The sequence below is a fragment of the Terrapene carolina genome, unplaced genomic scaffold (assembly GCF_002925995.2).
Source record: "Terrapene carolina triunguis isolate 2854851 unplaced genomic scaffold, T_m_triunguis-2.0 Scaffold42, whole genome shotgun sequence".
Lineage (NCBI taxonomy): Eukaryota > Metazoa > Chordata > Testudines > Emydidae > Terrapene > Terrapene triunguis.
The window spans coordinates 32,210,128-32,236,452 of record NW_020664393.1 but is presented as its reverse complement, the minus strand read 5'-3'; the positions used below and the strand labels follow the sequence as shown (position 1 = coordinate 32,236,452).

The following is a 26,325-nucleotide window of genomic DNA, read 5'->3' as shown; positions in this document are numbered from 1 at the left end:
TAAATGTCATTTCACTGTACACATACAAACCGATGAAAAATATTTCCATTAATAATAATTGAAATTTACAGATGGACAAAATAAGAAAAATGCTGCTTAAGATGGGATTTTAATAAGTTCTTAATGCATATTAAGCATGTTGTAGTGAATGCTTCATAAAGCATGTATTTACATTTCTGCTAAAACAGTCAGTTCCAGCATTAGTGGAGCTGGAACTGCAGATAATTATGCAGCATTTATTAGTGTGTTGGGGTCAAAATTGAGGAAAAGTATAAATGCATTTATATTTATGGTGAGTGGCCCGATTGCACTTACACAGTAACAGAGCCAAGTTTTATTTTGTTTTGTTTCAATAATGGGTTGCAAAAGAAGAATATTGCAGTGAATACTCTCACCTCAAATTTAAAACAGTGAAAAGGTCTGGAAATGTCTGGAAAAAGTCTAGAGTGCATTTTGCACTGCAGAGTTTGTAAAAACAAATCTCTTGACAAGCAAATTAAATTGCTCAACATTTGGACAGTAAGTCTCATTTGGAAGTTAAGCAAAGAGAATCCAGACTTCGATGGAAGCCTATTTGGGAAGAATTGAGACCAAACAAAGAGAGGAAGCTGTGGATTTTCCACACGGTATGTTTATATATGTTGTGCTTTGAGACGATTCCAATGAATTAGGGTTACCATACGTCCGGATTTTCCCGGACATGTCCGGCTTTTTGGGCCTTAAATCCCTGTCCGGGAGGAAATCCCAAAAAGCCGGACATGTCCGGGAAAATAGGGAGGGAGGGAGGGAGGGAGGGGCCGGCGGCGCTCGGCCGGGGGCCGGAGCTGCTGGGGCCGGCGGCGCTCGGCCGGGGGCCGGTGGTGCTCGGCCGGGGGCTGACGCCCCGGGCCCGAGCCGAGCCGGGCGGGAGATGCCGGGGCCAGAGCCTCTTGGCCTGGGCCGGCCGGCCACCAAAGGGAGCCGCTCGGCCGGGGGGCCGGACTGGGCTGGGCCGCACCGTGCCCCGCCCCAGCCCCAGCTTACCTGCTGCCTCCCTGTTTCTGGCTTCCCGCGAACATTTGATTCGCGGGAAGCAGGGGAGGGGGAGGAGCAGGGGGCGGAGCGTTCAGGGGAGGGGGCAGAGTTGGGGCGGGGACTTTGGGGAAGGGGCGGGGCTGGGCTGGGGCGGGGAAGGGGCGGAGTTGGGGCAGGGCCAGGGCCCCATGCAGTGTCCTCCTTTTTTTAAATTAAATTATGGTAACCCTAAATGAATGCTCTCTGTGGTTTGAACTTTTTATTAGCTCTGCTTCAGATGTAGACACCAGCAGCGTGTACTTACCCAGAATGTCATCAGCTGGTAAAAATATACTTGCCTGAACATTTTGCTCACCACAAATCTGCAATTAAGGATCTGTTAAGTGGTGAGGAAGTCTCTTTAGTAATTGCTGGACAGCCAGCAATTAACATCATTGCAGTGTTCTACAATGACAAAAATAAATCAATAAATACTATTATATTAAAATCCTCTGTTGTTCTTAAGTGAAAAGCAGGAGTCATTTCAGTCTGGATCAAGATGTGTTGTCAGGGTATGACCAAATGTGGGAAAACTGTGTCAGTCAACAGTGATTCCGCGATGTACATCCAACACTCTGTAAAGCACCTGAAAGAAATGTATCCACATCTGCAGCACATTCCATGTTTTGCTCATCTTTTGCATGTAGCCATTGTTCATGCAATCAGAAAAGATGAGTTCCACAACATCAACAAATTTGTGGTACATTTTCCAGCAGTATTTAAACATGGCCAGCTGCCAAAAGTGAGCATTTTTTTAAAAGTCTGTGCGAGCAACAATGTGAGCCCACTGGTTTTGCGTGTGTCCTCTTGTGTTTTGCCATCACAATGGTTTTCCTTGCTCAAGGCAGCACAATTCATTCATAGCATTGGGACAGTGTGAAAGACAGAAAAGAATTCAGTCACCTCAAAGAAGGCAATTAAACTGCCGTAAGATGTTGAGGACAATGGAAATCAAGAACTGTATTGCAAGTTATCTGTTCTTTGTGTATTTTTGGGAAAAATCTAAATAAAAATAAATGCACCTCTGAGACATTGCACTGATACACTGCTTAATAAGTTGCTGCTGATGTACATAATGTTTTAAAAGAAGTGGAACTCAAGTCAATGGGCTACAAAAGGCAATTCCTTTAATCTGCAGTGCAAGCTTTCCCATCAGAATTTCAAAGCAAACTGAAGGCAACCATATCCCACAATGTACCCCATGGACTCTGTGAATCATGATGTATTTTTGCCAACTGTAAAGTGTTTGATATATTTGTCAAGGCTCAGATGTCATGCAATTTTAACGAATATGAAAATATTTTGCGCCTTTTTCCCTTGCAAGACAGAAGCGTTCAAGTACTATTTTCACTTGTACATGGTGCGTGAAGTGTCCTGTGATGACAGCATAACAGATTTTGAATATTGGATATACGAAACCTAGTCATTGCCTGTCATGTCGAGTATGCCATTACAGAATTTGCACTGCCAATAACTTCATTGTGTGAATAAAGATTATTTGATCTGTTCAGAAAAGTTCAAGACAAACATTGCATAAGCCTCTCTGAAGAGGTTTAATGAGTCTTCTACAGTTGTGGATTTTCCCCCCCAAAAGTCAAATGCAACTTAATGTCATTCATTGTATAGTTAACAACTTATCAGTGTAACAGCCATTATTGTAAGAGGCAGCCTAAGCAAACCACTTACACTTTGTCTTGTAGGTGCAGAATTCTGACATCCTAACATGATTTTTTTTAATCCTTGTTCTGGGTTACTGTGTCCAAACTGATACTTGTTTCTGAATGCATGTTAGTGTACACATATTTTTTGTTACAAAAGCAGACTGAAAGGAGGAAAGAGGAATTTAATTGTATTTTATGACCACATTATCAATTGTGAATTCTGCTTTTAAAATAATTCATGAGAACCATCTTATTCGGGAAAACTTTATTTGGCGTATGCAATCCAGTAAAGCTAAGCCACAACGTTCTTATCAATGATGTTCAAGGCACGAATACCTCTAGGAAGTTGTCATTTTGCGGTCCTCAACAATGTGTGTCATAGTTTGTGGCTGCCCACACTGACATAGAGAACTGTCTCTAAAACGCCACCAAAATTTCGCTGCAGCACAAATTCCATGTCTGGTACAAAACCAGTTCAGAAGGCTTCATTGCCTTCATGGTAAATCAAACCCAGGTTGACGTTGAATGGGGTCAGAGACAAGATAATTATTTGTCACTTTCTCTGCAGACCATGGAGCTCACCACGTGTCCTCTACTATAAATCCTTTCACCCAGTAAACTTATTCACACAAGGCGATGTGAGGGCAGACGACTATGTGGTGGATTAAACAAGTATTTTAATTACCAGTAGATATGGCATATCACACAATTTCATCACGAGCTTTGCTACACTTTCCTGTCTATGAACACTGGGCAGAGCAATATTGCGGAGAACTAGTGATAGAGTAAGTGTGCCTGAATATGCATGGTGGAATTAAGTTGTATGTCAATCATCTTCGTGTGAGATGAGCGAGCACATACTGGAGCGTAGTCCTCCGCCGCTGAGTAACAGAGTGCCAAGGCTGAAGTGTGTAATGTTTGGGCGTTGGCGCCCCATGTCTTTCCGGCCAGTTTTCCAAGCAGGTTGTTGAGCATTTTCACCTTAGTTGTTGTCTTTGTAAGATGGTCACAATGTCCAATGTGATGCCTAGATAGACTGGGTGTGAATAATGCTTTATTCGTTAACATTGAGAACTATGTTCGGCTCACTTGTGCATGATGTAAGTGAAAGACACTTGACACAGTCTTATTTCCACTTGGTATCAGATGCCACCGACAACAATAATTGGCCGTAATTGCCATATCTGCATTCAGAACACTCTCAAGTATGTCAAAGGACTGTGACTGAGTGCCGAGACATATGTCTGCATAAACAAACTTACGAGACCTGATATATGGTAGGTCATTTGAATACAAGTTTAATAACTTTAGACATAAGCGTGATCCTTGCAGGAGGCCGTTCTTTTGGTGCCTCCAAGCACTTGTTCTATCACCAATATGCACATGGAAATGGTGATTTCTCAAAAGCAGAGCCATCACACATACTAATCAACTTGGCATAGTTCTAGACAACTTCACCAAAAGGTCTGTGTGCCAAACCGTATCATATGCTGCAGTCAGATCAAGGAAAACTGGACCAGTCTTCAGCTTATGTCGCTTCCTCCTATTGAGCCTGGCAAGCAGCATCCAATGATTCTATAAGATAGTCAGCAATCTCCGGATCACCTGACTACTCATACTGCCTCAGAAAGTCTGTACAATCCTTGTTCAAACATGGAATGCACACTGGTTGGAAGCTGCATGGATCTGTTGCACTTGCAGCTTTAAAAATGGCACAACAGAAGCGACAGTTTACATCTTCCATGGAGATGATGTTTAATGGGATGGTTACAATGCTCCGTTCTAAATACTCTTTAAAGGAGCCCCAATCTGCCTTCTGGAAGTTCCTTCTAGGCTTTGGAATGCTCCTTATAATTGGAAGACATATTCCCATCTGAATCTACGATGGACAATGTTGGCTGTGTGGAAAATAGTACAGTACATGCCACTGGCTGTGGGTGATTGGCAAACGACGTGACCCAGCACAGGTCTGGGCAGTAGTCCCTATGCCAATGTGCTGAATGGAAAGTGCCACGCTGCTTAGTGTCATAGACCAGTGCCAGATCATTATTTATTGCCCACCCCAACAGTTGTTCATCGTTTGGGTCTGCAGTCGCATACCCCCACTTGTTATGATGACTATTAAAGTTGCCAACCTATACTGCTGGATGCTTACGCCTTGGGAGGACTTGTGAACCCCATGTTTCATTCAGTGGCTTATATACATACGCAATTTGAAACCCAACAACTTCAGTTGTGTTGCAAAAGAGTGAAGATTCAGTACATACAGCATCCGATATATTACTATGGATGTAGGTGGCTCTACCATGTTTCACATGGAGATTGGGACTTAACAGATCAAAACCAATTATCTTAAACTGATGTGCTTCATTCAGCACAATGTGAGTTTCTTGTAGACAAATGATGTCAGTCAGAACTTCCTTTGCCAGAACACCAATAAGTTCCCATTTGGCAGCAGACAACCCTTCAACATTCAGCTGGAGGACCTTAAATACCAGACTTATGTCTAGAAAATCATTGTCAGGGATATGTTTGACCAGTTGACTGAAATTTGTGATAATCCTTAAATTTGATCTACTAGTTAGATCATCTGTTTCTCCAGACCACAGATGAGCTGCAGCGGGATACTTACGGGGGACACATCGTAAACACTGATCCATTGTCTCCCTGGAAAACTTTTTAATATTTTATATCAGGATTCTGTTCCTCAATAGTTTTTCTTACATCTTTTTGCCCTTCAATTACAAGTTTATTCTGGGTTTGAGCTCTTGAAACTTATTAGCATTTTAAAATCTGCAGATGGGGATTGAGAAACAACAAGATAATTCAGAAGGAAAAGAGTCCAAGTTTGTGCTTATTAGCTTTTGTGTTTTCAGTTACTTTAGGGACAAGCCAATATACAAACCATTATTAACCCAATGAAATTTTCCTGCTATCATAATTTTATAAGGTTATTACAAACATGATGATCAGTTTTCTAATGTTGCTGTTCTCTTGATGGTAATATTTAAAATGCTGCCGTTACTTTTGGGAATAATATCCTTAAAATCTGCCTATCCTGTCTTTAGCAGTCACAGTCTGTCTATTAATTTCTGGGATCTTAGAAATGATTGTCTGTTTCATACTGTGATAAGAAATTATAGCAGCTTGCCAGCTACAATAACATGCAAGCTGTTCAGTGCATAAAAATCTTTGCTACAAAGATGAAAAATACACGAAAATTTAAAATGGAATCTTACATGTTCTAGCATTACCTTACCAACATAAAAGAAAAACCTAGACTTGCTGAAAGTCTCTGGGTAAAGATAAAAGGGGTAAAAAACAAGGGTGATGTCATGGTAGGGGTCTACTACAGACCACCAAACCAGAAAGAAGAGGTGAATGAGGCTTTTTTTAAACTAACAAAATCATCCAAAGCACAGACTTGGTGGAGATGGGGGACTTCAACTACTCAGACATCTGTTGGGAAAATAACAGAGCGGAGCACAGATTATCCAACAAGTTCATGGAATGTATTGGAGACAATTTTTTATTTCAGAACATGGAGAAAGCTACTGGTGGAGAGGCTGTGCTAGATTTTATTTTGACAAATAGGGAGGAACTGGTTGAGAATTTGAAAGTGGAAGGGAGCTTGGGTGAAAGTGATCATGAAATGGTAGAGTTCATGATTCTAAGGAAAGTTAGGAGGGAGAATATCAAAATAAAGACACTGGATTTCAAGAAGGCAGACTTTAGCAAACTCAGGGAGTTGGTAGGTAAGATCCCATGGGAAGCAAGTCTAAGGGGAAAAACAATAGAAGACAGTTGGCAGTTTTTCAAAGAGACATCATTAAGGGCACAAGAGTAAACTATCCCACTGTGTAGGAAAGATTGGAAGTATGGCAAGAGACCACCGTGGCTTAACCAGGAGTTCTTCAATGATCTAAAAATCAAAAGAGTCCTACAAAAAGTGGAAACTAGGATTACAAAGGATGAAATAAACAAATAACACAAGTGCGTAGGGACAAAATTAGAAAGGCCAAGGCACAAAACGAGATCAAACTAGCTAGAGACATAAAGGGTAACATAATTAGAAGCAAGAAGACCAAGGACAGGGTAGGCCCGTTACTCAATGATGGGGGGAAAACAGTAACAGAAAATGTGGAAATGGCAGAGGTGCTTAATGACGACTTTGTTTCGGTTTTCACCAACAAGGTGAAAATGAGGTAGGATCAGAGGCTAAAATAGGGAAAGAACAAGTAAAAAATTACTTAGACAAGTTAGGTGTCTTCAAATCTATTACCAAAATACTCCGAAGATTATTTTTCTTTTTGAATATGAAAGGTTAGGTAATTAATCACAGTATATTAAAATATATCAGTTCACTGATTGTTTCAGGACAGTCCATACTAACTGTGCTTTGTCTAGTCAGATAATGAATAGGCAGGAGCACAAATGAAACTGCCCTTTTTTTTTTTTTTCTTTTTTTTTTTTTTGCACTGTCCTTTTTCTCCCAGCTTCCCTAGTATCACTCTGCCTTGTACAGGGCGCAAAACAGAAGTCCTTGTCTTCCTCTTGTTTTATCTAGAATAGTCTATTCCTTAGTTTAGCTACACTTTATAGCCAGTCTAATTACAATTTCAGTGAAAATGACATGAATCCACAAAGGTGAAAGAAAAATACCTTGTAAATGCTTGACCTGTGATGAGGCAGTGCAGTCCAGCAAAGCTGGGAGTCTGTGTCTCTTGCTCACAGTGCTCCAAACTGTCAGTTTTGACTGCTTCAGAGACCCAGCTTGATCTTGGTCCATTGGCTAAGAGCTCATCAGTCAGAGAACTGTCTCTATCCCAGAAGTCTCCTGCCTTTGTAGACAAGCTCTGGTTTCCCTGGGAAGTGTCACTTTCCCCTGATATTGATTTGACTTGTCCTTTCTGGCCAAGTCTCTTGCATGGCCAAATACCTACCTACCTATCTACCTCAGATTTCCAAATACCATACAGTGTAAAAATTAAAAGTCAACTACATTTTAAAAGGCTTATAAGACTTCTCCCACCCGACTTATTAAGGGCTGAGTAGTTCAGTTGTCTGGATCTTTTGATAATTACCTGTTCTGTTCATTTCCTCTGGGGCACCTGGCATTGGCTACTGTCAGAAGACAGGATACTGGACTAGATGGACCATGGGGTCTGACCCAGTATGGCCATTCTTATGTTCAGACATCATCACCTCAAACAATGTTGATGATTCAATTGAAGACGTAGGAGCAGATCCTCATCTGGTATAAATTGTCATAGCTCCATTGCAGTTGAGGATCTGCCCGCTACTGCAAGCGGCTGCAGAGTTTTGGCCTACTTTGAACTCCTTCTCTGATGATTGTTGGTGCTACCATCTCTGGTAGAGGCTTTGACTGCCATAAAACAAAAATCTCTTGGATTACCGTTATTTTAAGGAAAACCTCTCTGAATAATCCTCAGAAGAACCTGTGCATCTTTTGTTACAGTAAGACAAAACCATTCAAAATGTCCCATCCACTTTCCTATGAAAAGTGTGAAGACCTTAATCTTAATTGTAGAGGAAATGAAGCTATACTACATCATCTCTCAGTAATACCCATTCACCTCCAGATACCTGATTTACCCATCCAACATACCAGAGTTGCACAAGCTTCTAGCAGACAAGGCAAAGCTATGGTGCATATGAGTTTACTTGCCCATCCCTGTGAGCCTTTTTTCAAAAAGTAGAATTCTACAAGATGGGTTAATAACCACTCTCTCTCCTCTTAAATGAAATAATAAGCTCCCTCTCCTCTTAAAGGAAACATTATATGAATAAAGATACTCATCCATACCAAAACTGAAGGTAGAGCCAGACATAGGTTCCGGCATATACAGTACTTACTGGAAAGGGAGGGATCAGGTTCAGTCCAGGACATCCTCTGCAGACCTAATGACAACAGAATGAAATTCTTTGTTCAAATATAATTAATAATAATGTGCTGTTTTACCCAGAGCACAGGTATGATCCTGCTGATGATATTTCTGTTTCTGGAAGCTTACATGTTTTTATAATTCAGACTTCATTGAAGCTTTCAGATTATATAACAGAACTGACGGAACCAAACAAACTATCCCTGTGAAATAGTAAGGGCTGGCATGCACATACTGTACATGATAGCATCAGTGCCTGGTCTCTACATAAAACTGTACATTTATGGTTTTCAACATTAAGGAATACCTCTGCCCTCAGATGCATGGTAGAAGATGTGTTTGAGCCTAAAGAATAGAGAAAATAGTGGCAAAAAATAGAAGAAAGGAGAAGAAAAGTTGCTAGAAGGCCATTGTGCCAAACTCCCAACCAAATACACCTGTATAAGCATATTCTAGAGGTAATTGGGGCCAGGCAGGGAAAACCAACCCATATGACAAGTATAGTAATCATAATGTAGTTCTAGGAAAAAATGACCAGGTTAAATTGTAATCAATGTACTCTTAAACATCAAAGGTATTCTCTCATACTTAGACATGCACATCAGGGCACAGGAACCCTTTTGTTTTTTCTAGTTTGTAGGATTACTATTATTTTTTTTCGTTCCAGGACAGTTCTCAGGAACCATTTCTTCTCTGCTTATAGAAATCTTGGTGTTTCTCTAAAGATATGATCTGTGCAGGATTCTCACTCCTGGATCTCACTTCCCTAGTGCATGCAGACAGAGCTCTTACAGGTTTATTGGTATCTAAGGGCAGTGATAGTGGCATATACCATGACCCCCAAACTGGTGGTTGCTCACACAATCACCATCTGCCCTTGAAACCTTCCACTAACTTTCTTCTTGACCAAGGTTATTAAGGAAGCTCCCTGTCTGGGGCATGCTGGGATACCCAGGCTTTAAACACTCTGTTTCCTGCTAGGAAGCTATCTTGTACTGCTGCAGCCAAGATCTCGTGTACTCATGGGTGGCGCGTGAACCACCCGTTCGGGGAGGCTAGCCCCCGGCCCCACCCCTTCTGCCTGAGGCCCCTCTCCTCCCACCCCGAAGCCTCAAGCTGTCCACCATGGCTGGAGGAGCCCAGCCTGCCAACCGGCCTGAGCCACACACACACTCCCCAGCACCCTTAGCCCCTGGAGTGCTCGGCGGGCGGCCCGAGCACCCCCAAGCCCCAGATGGCCCCAGCACTGGCTGCCCCAAGCACCAGCACCAGCCACCCTGAGTCCCCGCCCGCTTGTAGGAAGAGGAGCAGCCTGGGCTCGGGCCATGGGGGAAGAGCGGGAAGCAGGAAGGGGCCTCAGGGCGGAGTGTGGGTGGGGCCACGCTTGACTGTTTGGGGAGGCTTAGGCTCCCCTGGCCTGCGATACTCTCCGTCCATGCATATACTCTGTATCAAGCTTTATAGTTCTAGGATTTTCTGCCTCAGCATATTTTTCTCTCTCCTCCCTCTTGCCCCCCTGCCCCCCACTTTGGGACGTTTTTCTGGGATACCTCTGCTCTTTTGGGTGCTGCTGTATTCTCTGGGGCATGTCTGTGCTTTTGATGCATTTGATTAGAGGCATTCAGTGCCTCGGCTCAGGGCTATGATGCATTTTGATCAACGGACACTTGTTCAGTGCCATGGCACTTTGTTCTTCCTTTAAAGAGGGTATTGGTTTCCTTGACCCCAGTGAGAGAAGAAAGGAAGTTCAGTAGTTTCAAATTATGTTCATACTAATGATTTAAATGATCTATTTTAATTATGTTTTTTGCATTTGTATTTTGTAGTTACTTTCCTAAAGAAAGGTTGATTCTTATTAGTTGGTAACCATTAAATCATGTTATTTGCAACTAAATATAGCCTTTACACTAAATTTGGTCCTTCTTTTTGCTAACTAGCAGGATACCCTATACACCAGGATACCCAGATAGAACTTGACACAAATCCAACGTTTAAAAAAAGCTCATAATAAGAAATGCATCATTCACCATTTTCTAATATAAAAAATTAAGAATCTGAATACATTTAAATTAAGCTATAAGCAATTGAATAGCTTAATTTAAATCTATTCAGATTCTTAATTTTTTATGTTAGAAAATGGTGAATGATGCATTTCTTATTATGAGCTTTTTTTAAACGTTGGATTTGTGTCAAGTTCTATTTGCATAGAAATTCAAATTCAATTAAAGTACACAAAAACAGCATTTTAATTTTTTTATTAAATAAAAGTGGTAAATATATAAGAACAAAAAGTATACCAGAGTTTATCAACACACATTTTTTATTTAAATCTAACTGATTTATTAAGCAAATACAGTGAACTGATTTGTTTCTGGTCACCATGGCCTTCAAAATTTTAGAATTAGTAGGATCACTCCCTCTCATACCTAGTTTTTATTCATAGATTGGAAGAGGAAAACAATCTTTCCTGCTTCTTCAACTCCCAATAGATTTCTTAAATTTGAATGAACTAGTCATTGAACTGACTAGTTGAATGATTGAAATGAAGAAAATATTCTCTCTCCACCTGCAGAAGAGGCTACTGCTGTCAAAAGTTTGTTCAGCATGCACACCAACAAAGTCTACTTCTAGGTGGTTGGCCAGGGACTTCCACCAGTTCAGTGGTTTGGCTATCTTTAAAATTTGGCAGCAAATGTATTGCTTAATATTACTTTTTGTATTTAATTTAAATGATTTTAATACATGACAGTAAGTTTAGGTCTTAACATAGGTTGTTAATTTCATGTTTAATTTTAAATGTTTATTTTGAAATATAAAGTTGTATTTAAATTAATTTTTTAAAAATCCAATTTAAATAAAAAAATCAGATTTAAAAAAAAAAATTAAACCATTGATTTTTATCCACCCTGGTCCATGCAGCGAAAGATGACTGCAGACACACTTGCTGCAGATATCCTGTGTAAGGTGTCATATCTATCTGGAGATGTCACCCACACTGCCCTACTTCGTGAAATACATCAAATCCCTCAGGGCATCTTGAGAGAGTCTACTAAATTCTCTCAAAATCTAGCACAGAGTGTTTGAAAGGAAAATCTTCAAAGCAAACATCTAGGGCAGTGGTGGGCAAACTGCGACCCACGGGCCGCACGCGGCGCATCAGGGTAATCCACTGGTGGGACGTGAGACAATTTGTTTACATTGACTGTCCATAGGCACTGCCACCTGCAGCTCCCAGTAGCTGCGGTTCGCTGTTCCCAGCCAATGGGAGCAGCGGGAAGCGGCACGGGCCACAGGACGTCCTGGCCGCCGTTTCCCGCAGCTCCCATTGGCTGGAAACAGCGAACCGCGGCCACTGGGAGCTGCAGGCAGCCGTGCCTGCAGACGGTCAATGTAAACAAACTGTCTTGCGGCCACCAGTGGATTACCCTGACAGGCCCTAGGTTGCCCACCACTGATCTAGGGGGGAGTCCTTAAGCTGAGCACTGGACTCAGGGTTGAAGCAAACCCAACTGCCCACTAGGGCTTGCAGGGCAGCTTCAGAAAAAAACACTCAGCTGTCCTGCATCTAAACTATTTAAACTGGTGATTGTCACAACTATTTGAAAGACTGTTCATGAGGGTGTGGACTTGTCTTGGTATTAACCCTTTGATTTGAGTGATCAGTGGAGGGAGCTTCTGCCTCCAGGATATATGCTCCTAGAGCCACTTGGCTGTAAATCTCTGAATTCCATCAGAAAGTGCATAAAAAATTGAGAACCTTTTTGGAAGTCAAGTGTGGAGGCCTCTCTCCAGAAAGCAAAGAAAGCAAAAGCCCACCGTGTGTTCTTTTGGGTCTGTGGGCCTCAGGCATCTCCTATTGCGTGGGTGGGAAAAGCCTAGTCTTTCAAAAGACAACTTTCACTTTGGTTGCTTTCTTTCAAGAAGTCTCTTATTTCACTATTTTTGAAAGGTGTTTGGGTTTTGGACTATAATTTCTGGCTGTTAGAAGAAGTTCAGGGTTCTTGGAAGGGTTGAAATGTAACTTGATTGGATATTATTTTTTTAGCACTAATGAATGAAATTAATCTCCTTTCCTTTTTTACAATATCTAATAATAAATAAGTCTCAGGTTTCTGTTTGGAATCTTTTATTATGTTTATCTTGCAGAAATTTTCAAATGGTGCATATTGTTTATATTTACCATTTCTTTCCCTTCCTGCAGGTCTTCATTACTTCAAAAACATAGTTCTAGTCGGATCCCTGCAGGATCGTTATGTTCCTTATCACTCTGCTCGCATAGAGATGTGCAAAACAGCTTTGAAAGATAAACAATCAGGTAATAAATGAGTAGCCTGTGAAGTCTCTGTGTGTTTTAGACCATGGATAACTTTATAACAAATGTCAAAATAAATAAACTGTTATTTTCAAATAATTAAATTTTCTATGTAAGATTTCTCACACTTTTTTGTTTTAAAACTTAAACAGTGATATTGTAGAGCCTCGACCATATCCCCATTGAAGTCAGTCAGAAGCCTTGCTGTTGACTTTGGGAGCAGAACAGTGTCTGTAATTTATATTTAAAAAAAAAAAAAAAAAGGTGACAGATTTTATTTAGCAGAGGCCCAATTCCATACTAGCAGTGAAAAGAAAGTTAATGATCCTTCCTAAGTCGGAAAAATGTATGGTTATAGTTCATGATGAGATATTATGGCACATTTATACTATAGCATTATCTATCTGAAAAGTAAATAGACAAAATATTCTGGAGTCATCATAAATTAGTACTGGTAAACACAATTTCACTATGAAATGCGAACAATAAAATGTATGGGTTATAAGATTTTTTTTTTTTTAAAGTCTCTATGGAAATTAGATTTCAAATGTTCTCTTAGTAGCGAGACAATATAAAATAGGTCTCTGTTTTCTAGAATGTGTTCATATTTTCATATTCAGGGACACATAACTGTAGCTCATTCTGGGTGATGCATGTAATACAATTTTTTGGGGTTTTTTTTACAGGACCAATTTATGCAGAAATGATCCAGAACCTGCTTCTGCCAGTTCTTCAAAACAAGGAATGTAATTTGGTCCGTTACAATGTCATCAATGCATTGCCCAATACAGCCGATTCTCTCATAGGGAGAGCTGCACACATTGCTGTTCTTGATTCAGAAATATTTTTAGAAAAGTTCTTTCTGGTTGCTGCCCTAAAATATTTCCAGTAGAAGAAAAGCATTGTAAGAGACTTGACTATTACCTCATTAACAGATGAATCAAATAATGTGTGGTATTGAAGTATAGCTGCAGCTGTATTTTAAGAGATATTTATACTTTTGTATGGAAGATAATTTATATCATCCATGTTTAGAGCTTTTTTAACATCAATTTTACTTTCTAGGTAATGTGGCTGTGCAATATTTTTTTATTTGATTCTTTTTACTTTTCTATTACTTTTTCTTAATTTTTGGGTACCTAATTGAATGGAGATTAAATTACAGTATGTACATTTGGTTGGTTTATTATTGGTTCTTAGACTACAAAAGTCAATACTATATGGCTACATTTTAATAGAGGCATGGATGCCAAAATAAATTGGAATTTAAAAATTCTAATAAAGTATTATGCATCTGATTGTTATATTTTAGCATTGTAGAAAGTCTAACTGGAAAAAACAATTAGCTGCTAAAATATCATACATTGAAAACAGCTATATCTGAAATCCTGGTAAAGACCATTCTTTTAATGAGCAAACTGAGTCGTCTGTTCAGATATCACTACATCCTAATAATTTTCTATAAAATCACCATCATCATTAAACATGTTATGCCTGTGGAAATACATTTTCTACTGATGATCTCAAAAACATGTTGGTTTACATGTTCACTTATATTACTGGAACTTTAGTGTTCAGAAGTAAGCGGCAATTAGGGATTTTTGAATGTTTAACTAAACGACAGCTGCCTTCTAATAATTGGGGTTTTGCAAATTAAATAAAATTGCTCTTACTCTGTCAGTTCAGTTCTTCAAATGAACCTTTTACATGGACTTCCTTGTATGTACGTAAAATAAGTAAATGTAATAAATTTCTGCAATACTTTTATGAATTTAGATAATTTTTGAATATTCTTAAAATGTTTTGTTGATTACAAAGTATTGTAAATATAAATCAAGGTATCTTGAAATGGAACAAAATTATAAACTTTACATGTTTAGTGATGCAGATAAAATGTTTTTGATATACAGGAATGTTAAAGGTCTGTTGACTTTTTACTGGTGCTGAATAGCATTGAGTTCAATTCCTCCTCCCTACCCCTTTATCTGTTTAAAACAGTAATGCACTAAATGTGGAAAGGAGGTAATATGTGCATTCACTAATTGTAATGAACAGAATTTTTTGAAAAATATAAATTGGTTGTATAACTAATGCATGTTTATTTTTAGCATTGTGTTATTGCATCTGGTGTTAATAAAATGAACAAATGACTCTACTAGAAAATTAAAGAAACTGAAATCTTTTGCTAGTTTCCAAAATATTGGGAGGGTGTATATATTTTGTATTATTTCACTTAGCTATATCAATAATAGTTTATAATTAAGTAACCTTGCATTTTGATAGGGTTTATTCTTGTAATCTTTGTAAAATTATTTTTTCTCTGTAGTTTACAAGCTTCAAAAGATCACCTTAGACTAGTCAGCAATGCAGCCATTTGATCACTTCAAAGAATGTTGTATTATTGAGTTGCATGAGGCAAGTCCTTATGATGCTGACAGAGAATACCGTAATTAATACATTCAGCTGTGAAAATGGCTATTTTATTAGTGGTTGTAAATAGTATATTACACTCATATTACTCTAAAATTTTATTTTACATTCTAGTAAATGTTTGAATTATGTTTGGAGCTATTTTTGTCAACAAGAAACTAATTATTTTGGCCATCAGTAAACTGCAATATTAGTTTAGGGACCTACTCTAGCAAATAGTTTTGCCTGATTCATGTTGATCAAATTATACCATTTTTAACACACGAGGAGACACAGTTTTAAAACCTGTTAGAAGATGCTTCTTTAGATCTGGCCATAGCATGGCAAACTAAAAGTGTATCGCATTCCAGTGGAGTTAATCCAGCAGAAGACAGTGCAGCCACACATCTACTTCCTGTGCAATGGCAGATCTTACAAGTTTAAGCAGAGTTGGACCTAGTTTATATTTGTCTGACAAGGAAAACGGATGTTGCAGGTAGTAGGATGGTACTGGTAATTCCATAGGCCCTATTCTTTTGAGACAATACTGAACCAGTGTCCCTACATGGTCTAAGATGGCACTATGCTACTACTGGAGGTGCCTTTAGAATGAGAGAAAAAAAGAGAGATCCATAACACCTTTTTCCATGAATCAGCAGTCTGTTGGCAGCAATATTCTACCTTTGTCACTGCAAAAAACTCCCATTAATATGACTGGGAGATCTGCATATAGAATGAGAGTAGTGTATCTAAATATTTGGGTGAATTATTCATTTTGTGCTTGAATCCTCTTTCAGAGTTAATCCAGTTGTAACAAGTCTTATCTGAAATATTTGGAGAGCACACCCCTAGTTGCTGAAACAGGACGCTTGTTTGGGATGTCCTGAAAAAAATGAGAAAAAGCCAATCCCCCGGTTCTTCTTCGAGTGCTTGCTCATGTCCATTCCATTGTAGGTGTATGTGCTCGCCACATGCACTGGCGCTGGAAGTTTTTACCTCAGTGGTATTCATAGGGTACCTGCTCTGGTGCCCTCTGGGGTGGCATGTGTATGTAAGGGGTGCCACCAGCTCCCGCTGCTCTCAGTTCCTTCTTACTGCCAGTGACGGTGCTGGAACATCTCCTTGCCTTGGCAAGCTTACTCCTCTCAACTCACATCTGCCTAGTTGTGAACTTTTTGTATATAGTTGCTAAAAATTTTGCTAGTTTTATAGTACCCTTAGTATAGAGTTAGTGATAGTTTGTTAGTCCTGAGTGGGACTTTAGCCTATGGATGGGCATGCCCTGGTCCCTGGGCTTCGAACCTTGTGACTGTTGCAAGAAACCCATGCCAGTCAGTGATTCCCATAGAAGCTGTCTGAAGTGTTTAGGGGAAACCCACATTAGCGACAACTGTTGCATCTGCAAGAGCTTCAGACCGTGGACCAAAAAGGAGCAGGACATTCGTCTCCAAGCACTCCTTATGGAATTGGCCCTTCACTGGCCTCAGAGCCAACCAGATCAGACTTTGCTCCTAGCAGCATGGCTCTGGTGTGGAGTGCACCGCCAGCACCAGCCTCATACTGGAGCCGATCCCCATCCCCAATACCGGCTAAAAAGCAAAGAAAGGCCGGGATGGGACGTTCTCCTACATCCTGTAAAGGGAAAGAGAGAGATGGAGGAGAGCACAGACCCGCGCAGGCCAGCTCTTCCCCTCCAGATGGTGGCCAGGTGCCGACTCCCACTGAGTGGTCAAGCTGACTCCAAGACCTGCCCACCACCCCAGGAAGCAGCAGAGGCACTCGGCACCTGGTGGTGCCATCCATGCTGGAGGCCTTTCAGGCCGCTAAAGACATTCTATCCCTGCTGGTGTCACCCATGCTGGCCACGGAGGTGCCCTGTTCAAGGGGTAAACTTGCCTTTGGACCCTTTCAATGGTCCCCATCAGTGCAGCACCGCTCCTCGCTGCAGGGGTGCCCCATCAGCGCTCACCTGAACAGTGCCACCAGCCCCGAGACACGGGTCAGCTTGTCTGCCAGAGTTTTCGGCGTCAGTCCCCGGACTCAAGGCAACATTCATCAGACTCTAGGCGTCAATCGCCAGTGGGCTGGCGCAGAGGCACGGCACCAGTCCCCAGAGCCCTGGTGCCAGGAGTGCCCAAGCTGCTCTCTCAGCTCATGGCACTGCTCCGGAGGGTCAAGATGCTGGTCCCTGGAGCCCCATCACAGGTCACCGGCTTGCCAGTACAGTTCACCATGGGCGCATCGATCGATGGTCTATGATATGTCGGTCTTCTCACTCCCGCTCTACAGAGTGGCACCGCTTGCTAAGCATGAGGCGTAGATTGCCGGGGTACCATCGCCAATTTGCTGAACGCTGCCAGCGGTCACCGGGATCGCAGCACCGAGAGCCATCGTCCTCAACAGAGGTCCGCAGCCAGAGCCGATGGGATTGGGATAAACAGGCAGCCTTGGCACTGACCTGGTCCCCCAGACAACTCTTCCCCTCCTCAGGCTCCCGACAGCAAGGAGGCGACACTGCCTGCAGGCCAGGGCTACCCATCGGGCATTGGCATTCCCTGATGGGCCACGAGTGGCAGTCTGGTCCCAGGGCCACTGGCCTGCCCCCAGCAACTCTGGAACCCTTGGGGATATCCCCACCCATTGCTGGGGCATAGGTTGGCCTCGGGGGCATCCAACAAACGATCGGCGACATTCTCTCGCCCACCCCCTGACTTGGACGCAGAGTCAGAGCAGGTTCCCCAGGACCAGCCAGCCTCAGCTGAGGCTCCCACAGCAGATGCAGCAGAATTGGCAGACCCACCTGTATCTGCCTCCTCCTCATCTTCTCCTGATGAGGTAATAGTGGGGCCCTCTCACCCAGTTCCTCTGGATGATGCCATGGCCCACCAGGAGCTCCTGAAGAGGGTTGCCTCAAACCTGGGGCTGGAAGCCGAGGAGCTGGTGGAGCCCTAGTGCAGCAGCCCCCTCTAGGGTGGCATTGCCGGTGCACGAGGGAGTGGTGAAAATTACTAAGGCCCTGTGGCAGACATTTTCCTCGGTACCCCCCCATCTCCAAGCGGGCAGAAAGAAAATACTATGTCTCCGCTAAGAGGTATGAGTATCTTCATACCCACCCTGCCCCAAGCTCACTCGTTGTGTTAGCAGCCAATGAGCACAATAGACAGGGCCAATCGGGATCGACGCCTAAGAACAAGAAGGCAAAGAGGCTCGATCTCTTTTTGGTAGAAAATTTATTCTACATCCAGCTGAGAGTGGCCAACCATCAGACCTTGCTTGGCTGTTATGATTGTAATATCTGGCAGTCCATGGCTAAATTCTCAGACTTGCTCCTAGAGGAACCAAGGAAGGAATTCCTGGCTATCCTCAATGAGGGCAGGGTGGTGGCCAGGGCAGCCCTCCAAGCGGCCTCAGATGCAGCCGACTCTGCGGCCCAGACTTATGGGTTTGGCCATTTCGATGAGGTGGGCCGTCCTGGTTGCAGTCGTCGGGCCTTTCGATGGAGGTTCAACAATCCATCCAGGACTTCCCATTTGATGGCCTGGCACTGTTTTCCAAGCAAACAGACAGTAAATTGCATGGCCTGAAAGACTCAAGGGCTAGCTTGCACTGCCTAGGCCTGTGCACGCCGGGGCCAACAAGGAAGCGGTTTAAGCCATAGCAAACCTACAGGTTCAAGAGCCATCCTTGATCAGAGCCCGTCTGCAAAAAGGGCACAGGCTATAAGTGCCAGTAAGGCCATCAGCCGGCATGCTCTGCTCACTCGAGCTCCACCCATAACCAACCAGGTGGTAAGCCAGCATTTTGAGGGTGCACTCAAAGACGATCTTCCAGCCTGTGTCCTGGATCCTGCTCCCCTATTATTTTACAACCGCCTATTCCCCTTCCTCCCTGCCTGGGCCGCTATAATATCGGACCGATGGGTCCTCAGCACAGTAGCAGGGGGATATACCCTCCAGTTTATTTCTATCCTCCCCCCTGTCCCTCTTCAGGGACTCTTCTCAGGAGCATCTGCTCACTCAGGAGCTACAGGGCCTTCTGCAAATGGGAGCTGTGGAGGGAGTTCCACTGCATTTAAGGGGGAAAGGGTTTTACTCCTGCTATTTTTTTAATCCCAAAGGCCAAGAGAAGTCTATGCTCCATCCTCGATCTGTGGAACCTCAACAAGTATCTCAAGAAGTTGAAGTTCCGCATGGTCTCTCTGGCCTTCATCTTTCCTTCCCTGGATCCGGTAGACTAATAGGCTGCCCTCCATTTGAAAGATGCTTACTTTCACAAATCGATATTCCACGGTCACAGACAGTTCCTACGTTTTGTAGTTGGGATCACCCATTACCAATTTGTGGTGCTCCCCTTTGGCCTAGCAACAGCGCCAAGAGTGTTTATGAAATGCGTGTTGATAGTGGCAGCCTACCTCAGATGTCGGGATATCCAGATTTACCCCTACCTCGATGACTGGCTCATCAAGGGCTGGTCCAGGTCCAGTGCAGCATCAAGATGCTGCAAGCCACTTGTCAAGCTCTGGGCCTGCTGATAAACAAAAATCAACATTAATCCATGTCCAAAGGATATAGAGTTTATTGGAGTGGTACTCGACTCTACCCGAGCCAGAGCATTTCTGCCAGAGGTCAGGTTCAGGGCAATGTCTGATCTCATTGCCAGCATCACCACTCACCGTGGCCTGAGTCTGTCTCAAATTATTGGGTAATATGGCAGCATGTACATATGTTATCCGCCAAGCAAGACACAGGCTGCCCCCCCTCCAAATGTGGTTGGTGTCAGTCTAGACATCACCTGGACAAGCTCATCACGATCCCTCCAAGGGTACTTACCTCTCTGCAGTGGTGGATGTTGCTGTTGGAAGGAGTGCCATTTGCAAGTCTGTGACCCACAGTCTCCCTGGTTTTGGATGCATCTGACCTCAGTTGGGGAGCGTAATTCGGTACCCTGCAGACTCAAGGGTTATGGCCTCGAGAGGAACTTGCATTACTTATAAACATCAGGGAGCTCAGGGCCATTCATCTAGCCTGTGCTGTCTTCCTTCCCCAGCTGTCCAGTCGGGTGGTACAGGTGTTGACGGACAACACGGCCTCTATGTTCTATGTCAACAGGCCTGGGGAAGCGCTTTCATCAGCTGTATGCCAGGAGGTCCTCTTTCTGTGGGACTTTTGCATTCAGCATGCAATCCACCTGGAAGCCTTGCACCTCCCCGGCATCCATAACATGCTGGCGGATCACCTCAGCAGGTCCTTCTCTCACCACAAGTAGTCACTCCATTCGGAGGGTGTCTGAGCGCTCTTACAGAAGTGGGGGACTCCCCAAGTGGACTTGTTCACCACCAGACAGAACAGAAAACGTCATCAGTTCTGCTCTCTCCAAGGCCTCGGCAGAGGCTCACTTTCTGATGGTTTTCTCCTGTCATGGTTGGGACCTGATGTACGCCTTCCCGCCAATTCCACTCATCAGCAAAGTCCTCTCAAAAATCAAGAGGGACAAGGCATGAGTCATGATCACCCCAGCATGGCTTCGCCAGCATTGGGACCTGGCTGTGGCAGCCCCGTGGCCCCTTCCCAGCCACCCGGACCTACTCTCACAGGATCATGGTCGGCTTCTGCACCCAAACCTTGCCTCTCTCCACCCTACAGCATGGATGCTGTGTGGCTGAATCCAGAGGAACAGGCCTGCTTTAGTCAGGTACAGCAGGTTCTCTTGGAAAGCAGAAAGCCCTCCACCAGAGCGAGTTACTTGGCAAAGTGGAAGAGTTTCTCCTGCTGGGCATCGGAGGGCAATATCTCCCCGACCCAGTCATCTCTGCAGTCCATCCTGGATTACTTGCTTCACTTAAAGCACCAGGGCCTCGCCTTCTCTTCAGTCAAGGTGCACCTGGCAGCCATATTGGCCTTCCGTCCTTGTGTCCAGGGTAAATCGGTATTCTCGCATGAGACGTTGATCAGGTTCCTGAAGGGCCTTGAAAAGTTCTTTCTGCCGATCTGGGATGTGGTTCCCCAATGGGACCTCAACCTAGTCCTCTCCAGGCTCACGGGTCTTCCCTTTGAGCCCATGGCTTCTTGTTCCCTTTCCCACCTGTCATGGAAGGTTCCATTCCTTGTAGCGATTACCTCAGTGAGGCGTGTCTTCGAGATTAAAGCCCTCACTACGGAGCCCCTGTATATGGTATTCTAGAGAGACGAGGTCCACTACCTTTCTGACGCATGTCTCTATCCAGGATATATGCAGGGCCGCGATGTGGTCTTCAGTGCACATGTTCACGATGCATTACACCATCACCCATCAAGCCAGAGATGATGCTGGCTTTGGCAGAGTTGTGTTGCAATTGACAGGTTCATGGACTCTGGTGCTACTGCTTGCGAGTCACCTACAAAGGAATGCATATGAGGAAGCAAAGACTGTTACCTTTTTGTAACTGTTGTTCACTAGATGTGTTGCTCATGTCCATTCCATGACCCACCCTCTTTCCTCACTTTCGAAGTTTCTGGAAAGAAGGAACTGAGGGAGGGGGGAGCCAGTGGCGCCCCTTATACTGTTGCATACGCACGCCACTCCAGAGGGCACCAGCTTCGGTCCCCTACAGATACCACTGAGGGAAAAACTTCCGGCACCAGTGCATGTGGCGAGCACAAACATCTACATTGGAATGGACATGAGCAACACATCTCGAAGAGCAACAGTTACAAAAAGGTACCTGTCTTTTCCTATGAGTGAAGGGGGATTTTTTCACCCACTCTCCTTCTCCTGGAACTGATGTCTTCACACACTATTCACCTTCCGCCTTTTTGGCAATGGAAAAGAGGGCTTTTGACTTTCTTTTTCAGTCCCTACCTTCAGCTCATCTTAATATCTCTGCTGTTCATAGCCAAAACAATGGGACCAAATTCTTCAGCAGAAATTACTACATTTTTAAGTCCCTCCATTTTCAGTTTAAACCTATTTTTACAGAAAAAATCCTGGGTTTTACAAAAAGTATTTGTTTTTTTCCGATTTTCACCCTATATTTGTATCAGTCAAGTATATAAAATTAACTTGTCTTATTTGGAAAATACAATACGTTGCATGATATATATGTATTACGGTAATACATTAGTCTCCGTGTATATGCAAAGCTGCCTATTGAAGTAAGGTTATGTATTAATCTAGAAGACACACACAGTAAACAAACAGGCACACACTCAAGCTCTGAAGTGTGCACATCTGAACGTACTGATGACTATCACGCCTACCATATACATATTTCAAGCTGTCAGCAGATAACGGTTTAAAGATTTGACACACTAAAATGGGAAGAAAATGAAAATCTGTATCAGAATATGTTTCAGAACACAAGGAAGTATTTGAAAGTTTTTAAAAAACAAAAACAGGAGAAAAGGATGAAGTTGTGTTCTTAGGGAACCAGGGCGCAGTGTCCAGCCTGTCTGACTCACGAAAGACCTTCCCTCCCCCCCACCCCCCAGCCTCTGCTTGAACCAAAGCTGATCAGAAGAAAGACTTACAAAAAGCAATTAAAAGGCAGTGGAAGACCAACCTAAACCCCTCCAAAGAAGGGTGACAGGATTAAGGAAACTCCCCTAGCCTCGTTTGCATTGAAGATGGGACAGGGAGGCATCTCCATTAGCATGCAGAATGGAGAACAGAGATTCCAAGGCAAGAACTGCACTGAACTCTGAGACCAGAATAGCCGGGAAGCACTGCATGATGGGGGATCTCTGCTCCAGATGTTAATGAACCCACGCCTCCACACATCCAGCTCAGTAGTTATCAGACCAATTATAGTAATAAATCCTTTATTGGTATCCAAAATACTGAAGCTGCCTAATTGCATTGTGAGCTCCCTCGAAGAAACACCGCCCAGAGCCAGGAATGATCAATTCCTATTGTCTACCCTTAACAAAACAACTTTGGTATATTCCCTTGAGCCATCAGTTTACCCATAAACAAATCTAGTGTTCTCCTTTGAACCATTGTTCTTTCTTTACAAAAACCCCTACCCAGGCTCAAGTAAGTGCTCTGATGCCTGGATCCAAAAACTGCATCAGTTCCATTGGGACTTCATCTTCTTCTGACTGATCCTGTTGGGGGCTATGCCTGTCTCTAGCACTCTGGACCCTCAGCTACCACCATCACCACCTGGGAACCCCGATTGATTCAAGCTTCACAGAGTGGTGAGAACCCAGCTCTCTCTCTTGGAACAGCCTTCTGACCCTGACTTGTGTGATCAGTTATAGTTTTCTAAACCTGACTTTTGTAATCAAATTTAAGTTAGAATATTAAATCTAACTGTTTTGTTTGTTTGGCTCCCCTTGTAGGGTTATTACCTGGCAATAAATCTAGTTGCTTCTTTCTCTCTCTCTCTGCAGCAACGTTCCTCGTACCTAAGCTAAAGATCCCTGCAGCGCCCAAAAATCCTGTAGGTTACTACCAGAACAATTGTAACGTGAAGTGGGGATAGGGACGTACTGAACCTGGGGCATATGAGGGTGGCAGCTTGGAAGTGCTGCTCGACCCAGCCTGATGAGTCCAGGGGAATATAAGACTGGGAGCTTGAAAGTGCTGCTTGACCTAGCATGCTCAGGCATACTCTATTCCAGTGCAGTGCCCATGGCATATGAGGATGACAGCTTGGAAGTGCTGCTCAACCCAGCCTACTGAGTCCAGGGACATATGAGGGGTCAGCTTGGGAGTGCTGATTAACCTGGTCCTCTCAGACGCGCTCTATTAATGTGTGTGTTCATCTGATTCTAGGACTGGAAGAATCCAGCTTTGGGGAACCCTGCAGGATAGCTCCATTGGGAGGGAAATTGCAAAAGGGAGAAGTAGAGCTCAGTGTGAGAACACAAGTGACACAAGCAGTACATTGATAGAATTACCGAAACCCCCTCCCACTGCCCCCCCAGAAGAGTAACCCTAATAAACGAGTGACCCTAAAGTAATGGGGCAATCTGGGGGGGAGGGATAGCTCAGTGGTTCAAGCATTGGCCTGCTAAACCCAGGGTTGTGAGTTTAATCCTTAAGGGGGCCATTAAGGGAACTGGGGTAAAAATCTGTCTGGGGATTGGGCCTGCTTTGAGCAGGGGGTTGGACTAGATGACCTCCTGAGGTCCCTTCTAACCCTGATATTCTATGATTCTAACAGTGGTGTGTCTGCATTGCAAATCATGTGACCCAATTATTAAATGTAAATATTTATAAGCTAATAGTACTAAGTCTACAACAGTAAACTATTCAAATTAAAAGTTTTACTTGGGGACTGGAGGTTTTTTTTCCTTAAATTCACGGGTTGCATTGTGTTTTGAGTTCTGTTTTAGTTCTGCAGCAAACCACATTGAATTCCATTCATCAAAGCATTAATCTACTCAATACTTTCCCCCCTGGTCCTTCCGTTCACCAAAATAAACCCCAATAGTTACCCCAAAAAATGAATAGTTTTTTCCACTGATTTTCACCTATTTTTTGTTGTAGTAATAAACACTGATAAATTCCCAGAAAAAAAATAAAAACCAAAAACAAAGGGCCCTACATGTTTTGCAGCAAAACCCACTAGACGATGGCAGGCATGTTCTTTTGGTGCAGGGAAGCAGAAAACAGAATGTCAGACACTTAGCTGCAGCAAATGGCAAATTCTACAGTAAAATGGTTGGATTCTGTAGCTTCTTGGAAAAATGTCAACTGGTTGTGGAATTGCAGAGTTCACAGAACCCCAGTTCACACATCTCAGAACTATTGTTTCAAGACTCTCTGCAGCCTCAGAAAGATATCACTTCATCAGTTACATTCAATTCATGTTTTCAGTGTTATATCCACACTTACAGGCTCAAGAAGTAAGTTCTGTGTTTGCAGAATACACCAAACCCGGCTTTTCATGCCTCAACTAATTTTTAGGTGAAAAAAGTGTTCTATAATTGATCCTATAGTATTATTTTATCCTTATGGGCTTGAAAAAGTGAATGTATTAGCAAGAATGGTCAGTGTTTTGTAATACTTCCTACATGATTGTTTTTTTTTCTTTTGCCCACAATAGCTTAGGCTGTATGTACACACAAAAGTTTAATTTAATTCATGTAAATTGTTTTTAGAAATGGATGCAGTTAAACCACTTGAGTCTTAGTGTGTGGACACTTTCTCAGGCTGATTTAAGCATGCTTTATATTGATTTCACTTTGATCAGGGATTGACTTGAGCTAAATCAATATAAGACACTTAAATTTGAGTGTGGATAGAAGAGAGTCATGCAGATTTAGTGAAGGTTGGTACATTCTGTTTGTAGACAAAGGGACAACAGGAGCTTTATCTTCTTGACTGTGCTTTTGTGTGTTCCTCTACCTAAATTCTCCAGACTTTTATTTTCCCCGTAGGGGAAGGGGGCAGACTGTAACAATTTTTCTGTTTGAGTGGCGCCACCTGTATTCCTCTTGACTCCTCTTCATTCTAGAAGCATGTCTTGCACTTACTGCACGGAATAGGTTTTTCCACTATTTTCAGTGAGGGCCCTAATGGAGGGAGAGCGGGGCCCCTTTACAAGTATTTCTGAAGCACCTCTCACTGACTGGAGTAGCTGAGGGATTTGTGATGTTGAAGTGGATAGTTCTGGCCTAGTCCTGTGTCCCTTCTGCATCGGAAACTTCAACACGCTTGGTTATTAATGGGAGTAGTGAAGGGGATCACACACTGGTTTATGAAAAATGTGCTGTAAACACCGCTTTGCTAGAGCTACTTTGCAGCGCTCCCCTGCTGCTGGGCATCCAGCCGTGAGCCCCTCACCCCCATTTCTGGGGAGAGCCGTGAATCGGGCGGGGAACAGCGGCAGGGTCGCGACCTTCCTTAGACTCCCCGAGACGCGTCAATTGTGAGGAACAGGGAGAATTTGGGGCGCGCGAAGATCCGGGCTGGCGGGAATGTGGCAGGTCTGCGGCTGTCCCGCCCTGCGCTGCTCCCCCAGCCCTGCCCCCTCCCGCAGCGTGGCCCGGCGCCGCTT

The 26,325-nt window shown here is 43.3% G+C and overlaps 1 protein-coding gene across 2 annotated transcripts in view; it reads left to right on the top strand.

The window, feature by feature from the left end:
- The window catches only part of FAM135A (family with sequence similarity 135 member A), a 138,576-nt gene extending 123,383 nt beyond the window's left edge, over positions 1–15,193 (top strand). For both annotated transcript variants that reach the window (XM_026654784.2, XM_026654791.2), the window contains 2 exons: positions 12,822–12,935; positions 13,619–15,193. In XM_026654784.2, the coding sequence (XP_026510569.1) occupies positions 12,822–12,935; positions 13,619–13,824 (320 nt within the window). In that variant the 3' untranslated portion in view covers positions 13,825–15,193. The remainder of the gene's footprint in view (positions 1–12,821; positions 12,936–13,618) is intronic.
- Positions 15,194–26,325: the final 11,132 nt, after the last annotated feature.